The 12,388-nt window shown below is 39.5% G+C and overlaps 1 protein-coding gene across 1 annotated transcript; it reads left to right on the top strand.

Moving 5' to 3' along the window:
• Positions 1 to 654: 654 nt before the first annotated feature.
• LOC133883447 (nuclear pore complex protein NUP1-like) lies at positions 655 to 6,925 on the top strand. The gene is made up of 8 exons (XM_062322778.1): positions 655 to 940; positions 1,738 to 1,784; positions 2,572 to 2,732; positions 3,421 to 3,598; positions 3,949 to 4,251; positions 4,381 to 4,458; positions 4,886 to 5,365; positions 5,682 to 6,925. The coding sequence occupies exons 1-8, from the start codon at positions 724 to 726 to the stop codon at positions 6,171 to 6,173; spliced, it is 1,956 nt and encodes a 651-aa protein (XP_062178762.1). The 5' UTR covers positions 655 to 723; the 3' UTR covers positions 6,174 to 6,925.
• The last annotated feature ends 5,463 nt before the right edge of the window (positions 6,926 to 12,388 follow it).

The raw sequence follows: 12,388 nt of genomic DNA, 5'->3' as shown, positions 1-12,388 counted from the left end.
TTTAAAGAAAAATTCATAACTTTTTGATATTATCTCGGATGAAAATAATCTTATATAAAAATTATACTCTCAACGAAATCTACAATTTTTTAGTTTATGCAACGGGTGATGGCTATAAGCCTTCAAGTCAAGAGTGTGGATCTATCAAATAGGTATTGATACAAATTACTCGAGATGGATCAATCCGGTTTCTTCTTCCGCTCGGTACTCATCTACCTAATCTTCCCCTCAATCATTTTTCTATTTGAATCTATTTAGATGTCTAAAAGGTGGGCAGAAGTTTTAGATCTAGTTTTTCAGATTAAAATTTATAATCATTTTTTTCATCTAAACATATTCAAATAGAAAATTGGTCAAGTAGAAAGTTGTAAATCTCGTTAAGAGCTATAATTCATATAACGATCATATCCATCCAAGATTATATAAAAAATTATGAATTTTTCTTTAAATATGATATATCACCACGCGAAATACTGACAATTCCCAGACTCAGTACCCGCATGCCGATAAGTCTTTGGACCCAATAGCACGTAAAAAGTCACTTGTCGATATTATACATACCGACAGTACCTATTTTTACATCTTTATGAATACAATTATTATTTTTGCAATTTTACAATAAAATAATATTATTAAAAATACCTCCGTCGCCGCACAAAACCCCAGCGAGAGCGAGACCAAAGAGGGGAGCAGACTGCTGCTTCGCCGAAGCGGGAGGCGAGGATGATGGAGGCGGGGCGGTGGCAATCACCGGCGGCTGCTGCTGCTGCTGCCGCGGAGGCTGTGGAGGAGACCGGTGCCGGGGGCCCTTCGAGGCGGCCCCCACGCCGCGGGCTGCACCGCGCGTCACCCTACGGGCTGGGGCCCCGCCGGTGGCTCCCCAAGCTCCCTGTGGCTTCCAGGATCTTCCCCTCCATGCCCCGCGACCGCGACGCCTCCGGTGATTCCCCCTCGCCACCCCCGTTGTCTGGCGTCGCTGCTAGTGGCTGATGCCCGTTTGTAGAAGAGGAAATCTACGATTTTTTTTTGCCCGTTTTGTTGGCTAGTTTGTCTCCATTAGTGGAGTGGGATCACCGTGGCTCGCGCTTTGTTTCTGAGATTGGCGTTAATCTATCTAGGGTTTAGGGTTATGCTCCCTTGCGAATCATACCAATTCCTCTGTCGCCTCGTAACAATGCTCCAACCTAGGGTTTACTGTGGTGGGCTTGTAGTGACAAGTTACCTAATGCCTGCTTTGATGAATCCTCTATCGGACTCATGATCAAGTGTGACAAATTGTTGTTCCTGATAGCTACTATTGATTTGGATTTCGGGTTGCTTGAGGTGGCTTGGGATTGTGTGGTTTATCGGTTTTGCTCTTTGGAATGGTCATAATGGTTGATGTCTAGTCAATTTGGGGTTCCCAATCCTCGTTGTAGGTGTAAGGCCGTACTGATGTCCAACTGTTATTGTAGGATCGTTGGAGTAAGAGGAGTAGTTTTAATGATTAACTACTATTATAGTATTATATTTATATATGAACTCATTCGATGTTTCAGTTGTTTGTTTACTAGCACTCATATCTGTACCCTTGTTATAATTTTTGATGCAACTATGTAGTTCTGATCATGTGATATGCTTGTCAGTTAGCATATACAACTATCCATGGGGATGAGTTAGTGCAAAACCAGTTCCATTTAGCCTGTAAACATTCACAATCTTTCATGTGGATCTCTTATTGGTGTTCGATGTTTGCAGACAATAATCAAGAGGTTCATCGTGAATCACTGGAAGTTATTCCTGAAGTAAGCAAAGTTCCTTTTCTTGAGAATATTTGTTGCTTTTTCTTGACTTGTAAAAGTATGGTTTTGCTATTTACTGTTATGTACTTGTAAAAGTATGGTTTTTCTTGACTATATGTCCTGTTATGGGGAATGCTAGGGAAAAAAAACTGTTGACCCTGCACTTATGTTTCAAAAATCAACAAACTTGTAAGTATTCTATCGTTTAGCTTGTGCGACCCACTGACCATTGGTCCAAGATAATGAAAGGTCACAGAGTTCGGTGTATTATGCTATCGTGTACCTTATAACTTCTGTTCATTTAGTTCATGGTCAGTTATTTTGCGGCTTTTGGAACTTAAAAACAGGTAGCACAACAAGAAGATACCCTATTAAACTCCCTCCTTTATCTGGACGTTGAAAAACTAGATCATATTTCCGATCTATATTGGCTGAGTGCTTAGAAAGCGTACTTTAGATGTAGTTGCAATGGTGCCTAAGTTTGCTACTCCACATGCTGCACTTTTGATTTCATCACCTCAGATCCTCAGTGCTTTAATCTTTTCAAGTTCATATACTGGTGGAGCTAGAAGGATAATGATTGATGGCCATGCTCTTTTTTGAGTTTCGTGCATAACTTGAGAACTGGAAGATCAGTTATCAGTTAATTACATCACCGTGTTGACTTCAGTAGTTCAGTTTTTGATCCAAGGTTATGTTTGGCTACATATTTTCCATTTCATTTCCCATCAAGAGATATCTGTTGGTTGAATCTTGCCTTTGGTTTCTTAGTGTGTAACTTAAACTGCAGAGACACTCCGCAGAACCTAACACCACTGCTGCAGCCATTGGACAACCAACATCTGTGAGCAATAAATTCAACCTGCTTCTGGAAGGTGATTACAGAAATCAAAGTGATGGCAATGAGCTTGCTGAAATTGAGAAGATAATCAACCAGAGGCATTTTTCTAGGCAAGTTTTTTTGTACCTTCTGAATTTTGACCTTTGTGTAATACTTTTCTGAGTTAGCTGAAATGATTCTAAATTTTGGAAGGTAAAGTAGCAAACTTTATAATTTTTCTTTGTGTAACAGTGAGTGCCTCTATATTTGTAAGATGGAGAAGCATTAGAAACTGGAATCAGGTCCATGCCTATGAGTGGGTTGCTTACACATTTTTTGGGGAGTGGAGGGTGGGGTTATTATCATCCAAAAAAGAAATACGCCATATTTTTGGACTGCTTCACTACACGAGTTGTTTGCTTAATCGATCATCCACATATTTTGGTAGCAGTGCTTACCTTTTTGAAGAGGAAAATTTCTGGGGAAAAAAGGAGGATGTAGTGGGTAAGTGGGATCTGAATTTAGCGATTAAGAAAAAAAAGATACTTGATACGGAAAGTGTTGGCAAAGGATGTTGCAACAATGAATTTTATGTTCTGTGTGAGTGCTACATCTTGCCATTGCCTTTTCATATTACTTTTTCCTTTCCATTGACTTCCTTAACTGTAGTGATCACACGTCATTTGAAGAAGTACTTATCTCTGGAGCTGTGTGCTGGCCCGTAGCAGATAACAGTTTGGTGTCTGGTTTTTATCTTGAGAGTGTATTGTTCATTTAAGTTAGGAATTTCAGATGTCTATTATCCTTTTTGCCCCACAGGGATGAGACAGAACGTCTAATAGAGATCATGTGGTCAAGGACTCCTGATCTTAGTGTTGAAGACCAGAGAGCTCCAGGGTGTACTGCAAAAGGTTTTGAAGCCACACCATTTTCAACACCTGCAAAACTGATTGATCCTCAGTCATCCTTGGGGACTGATATCTTTCCACCATCAAATGTAAGAATGTCACACCTGTGCAATATCAACTCTTGATTATATATCTGTACAGAATGTTTGGAGACACATACTGATGTTATTGCCTTCATTATTTCTATGCGATACGAATTCTGGCTATATGCTTTTGAACTTCAAATATGTTGGTAGCTGAGTAAAGGTTTTCTGAATTATGCTGCTATCGCAAAAATCATTGTGATACAAACATTTTAATTTCTTCTTCTGCGTAACAGATTGCAAGAGTGCGCAGGAGCATAATTTATGCACACTGCTTAAGAAATACCAATTTATTCCTTCCTATCCTGCTTGATTTGTTGTTTTATTTGATCCTATGCTTTTTATTGGCGTTCCAGGTGCATGAGGTTGGTTCTTCGCCAATTGAAATTGCAAAAGCTTTTATGGAAGCACAGACCGCGGCATCTGTACATGAGTATCAAAAGCGAAAATTCAGAGCTTTGAGTCATGGAGTTGAGATTGAGAATTCCACGTCAAATTTTTTCCCTAAAATAGCTACTGATTCTTCTGTATGCTGGCCTGGTTCAGTTGTCCAAGATTATCCGAATTATCTTACACCACAAAGTACTAAAGGAAGGACTCTGCCTCAGCCCTTCTCCCGGACACCTTACAGTGGCTCAGTTTTTCGGAGATCTATTAAGGTTGTATATTGACTTTCTTATTTTAATTTCTACACGAGGCTCTGCTATGTGTCTATCACTAAGTACGAGCAGTCAAATTTCATCTTTGGGGGCTATAATATTTAATGTTTATTTGGTCTGTTACTACAGAACAGCAGGCATGGTGATACCTACAATAACCCATCTGGACAGTCACAACTTTCAACTCCTTTTTCCGTTGGAAGTAAGGTATCGCTTACTGAAGCTTGATGTATTTCACTGTTACGATGAAACACACTTGTCTCTTTTGCTTCATGAAATCAATAAGCCTGGGCAGATTGAAACCCACATAGCTGTATTATAATTGCTAATCAAATTCTGTCGTTGTATGGGATTGGATGATATTGTCCTCCGTTTTGAAAGGTTGTGAAACCTGAGTCCGTTTTGATATAAATAATTCCTGTAATTCATGAACTGCTTCGCCAAAAACTTTGAACACTGATCCGCAACTGAAAATGAGTTATAACATTGTTGCTATATTTAGAGCCTAAAGTGCTGTCATGTGAACTTTTTTCTAACAATTTGAAGATGTTGATGTTGTTTTGAAAGAATTGAAGATGTTGATGTTGTACGTCCATCTATGTCCTTTGTTCTAATCTCCTTATTCAATCTGTAGACAATACCAGAGGATAAACTGGTGTCGACCAGTGGTGGTAGAGTGCAACCATCATCATCTTCTAGAGGACAGAGAGATACTTTTGGTCCTACTACTTCCTTCTTTCCAATAGAAGGTTCTTCTGCTATGAAGAATATTACATTCAACCTCCTAGGGCCCCATGGCAAAGGCACCGTAGAAAGCAGCTCAACACCTGGATGCATTTCAGCAATAGACAATATCTCCAGAGGTGGTTCAGTATCTGTTCATCCCAAGTCAAGTGAAACAGCTTACAAAATACTTCAGCATCTTGAGAAAACCATTCCTTCCCCTACATCAAAGCCACTGGAGCTAAGACAGACTTTAGCAAAGAGAAATGCTTCTTCTGTTGTCACCAATAACCAGTTTAAAGGGTCCGATTCCAATATTAGCAATGGTTATAGGCAGAGCAGTGTTAAAGCGAGTGGTAATGCTTACCTGGAGATCGCAGATGCAAAGAAGGTATGCTCCCGTTTGTTTTTTCTAGCATAATCTGCTGCAACTACTGTTTGCTAAATGTACATGTTATCTCCGGTGAATAGCTACTCTGAATCTTGTTTGAACACTACTGAATCACTGGAAATTTGTTGTATGCAATTATACTGAATCACTTTGAATTGGTAGTGCAATTGAAAACAATGTTCTCTTTTGTTGACGTTTTCTCCTGATATGTCAGTTGTTCACAGCGGTCTGGATTTGTTAATCAATTTAGAAACGCCTGGTTGCATCAAGCTATAGCTACTCCACTAATCAGTTAGTTGTGTTTTACTTTCTGTAGGTTCAGGTACCTCCAAGCAGTCCCAATGCTCCAGAATCAAGTCAAAAGATTCAGGGCTGTGGAGCTAACTCAGAAGTTCCTGAAACACAAACTTCTCATTATCCTTTGAAATCAGACTTGCCATCCACATCAGCTGCTGAGGTCTTGGATAAAAATACTAGCAAAGGTTTTACCTTCACATTTCCTGTTGCTAAAGCTCCAAGTTCTCTCCTTGAACCGCCACCCACACCAACTTTGGCTTCACCACCAGCAAGGAGCCTGCCAGTTGATACCGAAGAGTTTCCCATGTTTACCTTCGGCTCATCCAGTATGACCAACAACCTTGTTTTCTCCTTCGACTCATCCAGTACGACCAACAACCCTGTTTTCTCCTTTGACTCCACTAGCGGTTCTGTTGGTGCAGATGGAACAGACCCAACCTTCAAATTTGGGTCTGATAAAAAGCGAGAGTTGTCTTTTGATATAGCTGGCAAAGATGCAGTTTGCTTTTGATATATGCCATGTCTGCCGATTCGAATTCTATCACGCTTGCTATTTTTTGGTGTGCTGATCAAAGACTGTCTTTCGTAAGTTGGAATGCAGTATCTTTGAGCTATAAACCGGGACATCGGTTTCATTTATTAGTATGTTCGAACTTTTTTCTTATTCTAGGTGCATCTGTCCCATTGGCAGACATTTTTGCAGTGGTTTGCACCCGTGCCTGTGTCATTGGGCATCAGTCAATTTGGTCTATAGCTTTCATATCTGAATCATAGACTCATCTTTTTGGTCCAAGGTAATGGAGCTGATGATATAATCTGTTGGAAAGGCCCTGCTTTCTTCGCAAGCCGTGTTTGATCCTGCACATTTTGACGTGTGCCTGCACCAACCAATTTGATGACCAAAAGAAACGAGGATGATACGGTTGCTAAAGACAGGAGTCGAGTCTGAGTCATGAAAGTGACCGGTTGATGCAGAAATAGATGCCTGATTGCATGCTCCTGCTTGGGTCAGACACAGGCTGGAGTGATGTTGCCACCGAGCCAAAGCCTGGCGAAATATCGCCAAAGAATTATGGTGACATACTCATAGCCAGTCATGTATGCATGAATTATGATTCGCCGCGTCATGAAGAAGGCAAAATTGTTTGGCAAACCTAGACGTGTTGGAGACCTTTTCTTTTAAAACTAAGGGCAGGAAAGACTTGGAACTATATGTAAGGTGTAAGAGAAGGGAAGGATGAATTAGTTTGATTTTTCTTGTTTGATTGGTATCTAATTATAGTTGTTGCCGTGTATATATAGCAGACCAAGAGATAACCTAATTGGCCTACAAATTTCTAATTCAATTTTAACTATAGCTTATCTTTAACTTTTATCTGATTTAAACTAATATATCTTTAATCTTATTTTAACTAAATCTAATTCAAACTAATCTAACTAATCTTACCTCCAACCAATCTGATATCGTGGTACAGTTCATCGGTTGCTGTGAACAATACGTGTGAACCATAATTCCTGCGCATAACATATCCTAGCGCCAAAAAGCGTGGGAGGCATGAAGGAAGGGGAATCTCGCCCTAGCATTATTGTCGTCGTCCCTGCACTGCAGGTATGAAGGATGCGTCAAAAGTCAAATCATTCTATTAAGTGGGGTTTGATGGTAAGCCTCAACGACTTATCACTCTGTGAAGATTGGCCCAACCCATGATTCATTCATACATTACCTTCGAGTTTCGAGTGTAGGCTCTGTGCAGGCCATTATCACCAAGGTAACGTGTACTGTCATCAGTGGATCGACAGGAGTAGCCTAACGTGTACTGTCATAAGTGGATCAATAGGAGTAGGACTGGATAACGAGCTGGCTCCACTCGTTATGGTTCGGCTTGTTTAGCTAGTTTAAATAACGAGCTGGCTCAGTTTGACTTGTTAACCTAACGAGTAAAAATATCAAATTGGCTTAGCTTGTTTGGTTTGCGAGCTAACTTGTTTGGCTAATGGAGGGGTATTGATGATGTGAACAGAGGTCCACGAAGATGCCGAGCAGCCGAGATGGATGGGATCTGAGTGGTCGACGACACGGACGTCATGGACAGGGGACTGAGAACTGCTATGGATGGAGAATGGTGTTGTCGATTCACCGCTCACCGAGTCGCTGATAGTTGGCGGCTCGACGCCTGGGCCTCGCAGCCCTCGCGCCCCTACCTCGAAGAAAGGATCGGTGACGTCCTAAGAGGGAGGTGAATTAGGACAATTAAAATTATTTCGGCTCCAAAAATAATACAAGATAAACCTATATCAATTTCTATCTAAATATGCTTTAAGTTTATCTAATGTATCTACTCTACCGATCAAAGCGCTTGCAACCTATTTAAAAAGGTAAATTACAAGTAAGTAAATGTGGAAACATAAATAAGGTAGAGAGAGTAAACTCGGTACAAGGATTTTTTTTTCGTGATATCGATGGCATGAATATCACCCCTAATCTACGTTGGAGCTCCACAAAGGATATCCGGTCGGCACCCGGTCACAGCCTTTGAGCCACCAAATCACAAAGACAAGGCCTCTACCCAGATGATCCACCAAGACAAGGTCTCACCACTAGTCTCTCTTCCGGTTCCTCGCCGCCGTGATCACTTTGGAGCTTGAGCTACAAAGGCAAGGGTCTCCGCGTTCTCACACAATCTCCTTGCCGTCGCTCCACACAAAGTCGAAGGGTCAACAAGCTTACCGACAAGTCACTAAGACTCCAAGGTGCCGGCGTACCAAGAGGTACACTGTTGAATCACTCATTGATCCACTCTCTAAGCAGCAATCACCTAGCAACTCACTCTTTAGGCCTATAAACACTAATCACTCACTAATCTTGTGCTTAATCGTCTTGGATGATCACTTTAAGCACTTTGGTGGCTTGGATGTCTTCTCTGGTGTATATGAACTTCTTTAGACTTCATCACACTCAAATGACTGAGTAGAGGAGTATTTATAGCCTCAAACTCGCGCACTAGCTGTTAACCCAACGGCTCTAAAAAGCTGGTAACATCGGATGATCTGGTGAGAACATTAGTACTACACCGGATTATCCGGTAAGTTTGCGAAGAGCTCTACAAGATTATACAAAAATCCATTCCATTTGATCACATCAAAATTCATGAAATAAGTCTAATTCATTCATCTCTTTGTTCCGACTTCGACGAATTCTCTTTTGTTGTATTCATGAAACCTACTAAAACATATACTTGATAAACATATTAGTCTCAATAACTATGTTGTCATTAATTACCAAAATCATAATCATAGTCTAATAGAACTATTTTCGCTACACTCAAGTAGTCGAGCCCTTATCCCTTAGCACCGGTTGCGGTGGCTGCTGGAGAATAGAAATGAGATATTGTGTTAGAGTTACTAGGAGTGATAGTATATATTTAGTTATATAAATGGGCTACTGGGCTGCACAAGTGTTATATGGGTTGTCTCCGGTTCGTTTGGCTTACGAGTTGACTTTTTATATAAATGAGTTAAATTTTTTAACTCAACTTGTTAAATTTTGTAATAAGTCGAGCTAAGACAGACACAAACTAAATTAGCTTACAAGTTTTTGAGCTTTTCGGCTAACTATAAACGGGAGGATGGTCATTCACCAATGCATCATTGTCCTGTAATGATTCCTATATCTTTCTCATAGCTCGAGAGGATCCAGCATCGCTTTCTCCGGTGGGCCCGAATGGACGCAAAGGCTGAGCGTAGGGCCCAGCTATCCCTGTCTCAATCGCATCTGGGCCCTCCGTCGGAGAAATTTTTGCAGTACCATACGGTGCAATGGTCGCCATCAAGCAGCCGGCCAATTGGGGTTTCGAAACTGCTGGCCGACCTCCCGGCCGGGATGAAGACTTCACATGATGGCATGCAATTTATTTTTTGTTGTAGCGCCCAAGGTTATCCCTTTTAACAGCCAGGTTTGAAGCAACACTATTCCAAGCATCTATCGAGGACTTATTTGAAAAATTAAAGTGTCCCAAGCTTTCGGTCAATGGCAAAGTCTTCGGATGCAATTTGCAAAGCAGCATCTTGTAAAGAACTTTGGGGGAGTGACGACCACTCCTTAAAGCACCACATTACCAAGGCATGGCAACTTTTGCTACCAAAAAGCATTGCATGGCAAGAACTAAGGAAATAGAAGGGGCAAAAGAGAGACTTAGCCACAACAGAAATTAGCTTTTAGTCCACTAACATGGTAGGGAATTCACCAAACCAAATCAGAAAATGTCAGACACGTGTCTATTTCACCTTTTTCTTTGATAGATATGTTTTATGACGAATCTGCATTTCCCTCTGCCTATAAACCACCACCACTAGTTGTAGATACCAACATAGAATTGTCTTACAATATTATAATCCTTTTTCTATTACATACCTTTTCACGTGCAGTCAAGTTGTCGTGCAATACTAATTTATCGAAGAAAAATAAAAGTTGTCACGCATGACTAGTCGACTTTTTTAAAGATAAATAAAGTTTTATTTCATCAAGCAAATGAAAATATTCTAGTCTCTACACTAAGATATGCATTCGGCTAAATATTACAACCAGTTTGGCTAAGATGCAGACTCCGTCTACCGCACAAGCCACCAACATAAACAAAAGATAGGAAATTTAACAAAAAACACACGTTCTTTTAAACACTTAATATATTACTAAACATCCACCTAAATTTTGCGAAGATGTCCATCGTTGTAGTCTCCAATAGACGACATCCCGGTTGTATTGTTGTATGTATCTCCTACTTTTGAAGCAACGATCAAAACCTGATCCAATATGTACTTATGTAGATAACCTGCATAGAAGAGTGCATATTTATTTTGTCAAAAACCACATCATTCCAGCTAAGCCACATCACCCAACAGATGGCAGCGGCTCCAATAAAAATTTGTCTCTTAAACCTCTTCCATATCCTATTTAGCCAAGTTTCAAACATATTGGAGACACTACTAAGGGGTTGAAGGCTAAAAGTAACCTGAACTGTTCTCCAAATAAACTTAGCAAAATTGTAATAGAAGAAAAGATGTTGAATTATCTCATTACAGTTGCAAAAACAACATTTTTCATTCCCTTACCAATTTCTATTCACTAAGTTATCTTTAGTTAAGATTACTCCTTTGATTAAGAACCAAATGAAGATCTTGATCTTGAAATGAAGCTTTAGTTTCCATAAGAAATGATTATTATCTATGATGTTATCATTGAGTATAGCCATGTACATTGTGTTTACTGAGAATTGACCACTTAGAGTTAATAGCCATCTGAAACCATCATGTTCATCACTTATCTCGGTATCTGTTACTTTTGCCATCAGATCATTCCAAGCCTCAAGCTTATCTCCCACTAACGTTCTACGGAAAGCAAATTTGTAGGTCTCCTTTCCACTTGAGCAATTTTTTATTACCCAGATATTTCCTCCTAATCAATTGTTGCCATGCTCCATCCTCATTGATTAATTTGAATAATCATTTACCAAGTAGACTTTTATTTTGGATGCCCAGGTCCTGTATACCCAAACCACCCTGTTCTTTTGGTCTACATAGTATACTCCATTTAACTAATCTATATTTCTTTTTATAATCATCACCTTATCAGAAAAATCTAGATCGGTAATAATCTAATTTCTTGATAACACCCTTTGGTACCTCAAAGAATAAGAATATAAACATTCCCATACTACTTAAAACAGAGTTAATGAGTACTAGTCTCCCCTCGTACAACAAGTGCTTGCCCTTCTAGCTATTGAATTTCTTCTCATGTCTATCCTAGATTATTTTCTAGTCATTTTTACTAATCCTCCTGTGATGCATTGGGATTCCCAAGTATCTAAAAGGATAATCCTCCATATCACACTCAAAAGTTGAGTGTATTGACCAGCATAGTTCTTTGCCTCTCCATAGCAGAACAATTCACTTCTATGAAAATTAATCTTTAAGCCAGATAGTTGATCAAAAACACATAGCAAGAGCTTCATATTTTTATCCTATTCAAGATCATGTTCCATAAAAATTATTATGTCATTTGCATAGTGTAGAATTGAAAGGCCATTATCAATGAGATGAGGAACTACCCCCTTAAATTGACCATCAACCTTTCCTCTAGCTATTAAAATAGGTAACATATCCACTACTAAATTGAATAAAATCGGAGATAACATATCTCCTTGTCTTAACCCTTTTTTGGTTTGAAAGAAGCGTCCAACTTCATCATTTACCTTAACTCCAACACTTCTTCTTGTTATAAACTATTCTACCTAGGAACACCATTGCTCAGAAAAGCCTTTCATCCTTAAAGTTTGTTGTAAAAAGGATTATTTGATCTTGTCATAAACCTTTCAAAATCAAGTTTAAGAATGACCCCAGCATTTTCAAAATCAAGTTTAAGAATGACCCCATTTAGCTTTTTCCTTTACACTTCGTGGATAGTTTCATGGAGAATAACCACACCTTCCAATATATTACTTCCTTGCATAAAAGCAGTTTGTGATGGTCTAATCATGCGCAACCCCAGTTAGCCTATTTAACCCCACCTTTTTGAAGATTTTAAAACTCACAATTAGTAGGCAAATAAATAAACTGTTAAATTTGTGAAGCATTTTTTTTCTTTGGTAGCAATGTGATGATTTCAAAATTGAGGCTAAAAGAGGTAAATTTCTTTTATGAAACTTGTGAAAGAGCGCCATCAAGTCCTCT

This window comes from Phragmites australis, chromosome 10 (assembly GCF_958298935.1).
Source record: "Phragmites australis chromosome 10, lpPhrAust1.1, whole genome shotgun sequence".
Lineage (NCBI taxonomy): Eukaryota > Viridiplantae > Streptophyta > Magnoliopsida > Poales > Poaceae > Phragmites > Phragmites australis.
This window is presented reverse-complemented; position numbering and strand designations above follow the sequence as displayed.

Excerpts from the sequence above, each read along its gene's own strand:
- LOC133883447 (XM_062322778.1), top strand. The coding sequence starts at position 724 with ATGATGGAGGCGGGGCGGTGGCAATCACCGGCGGCTGCTGCTGCTGCT. Across the intron at positions 4,252-4,380 it reads TTTTTCGGAGATCTATTAAG|AACAGCAGGCATGGTGATAC; the intron begins GTTGTATATTGA and ends CTGTTACTACAG. Across the intron at positions 5,366-5,681 it reads AGATCGCAGATGCAAAGAAG|GTTCAGGTACCTCCAAGCAG; the intron begins GTATGCTCCCGT and ends TACTTTCTGTAG.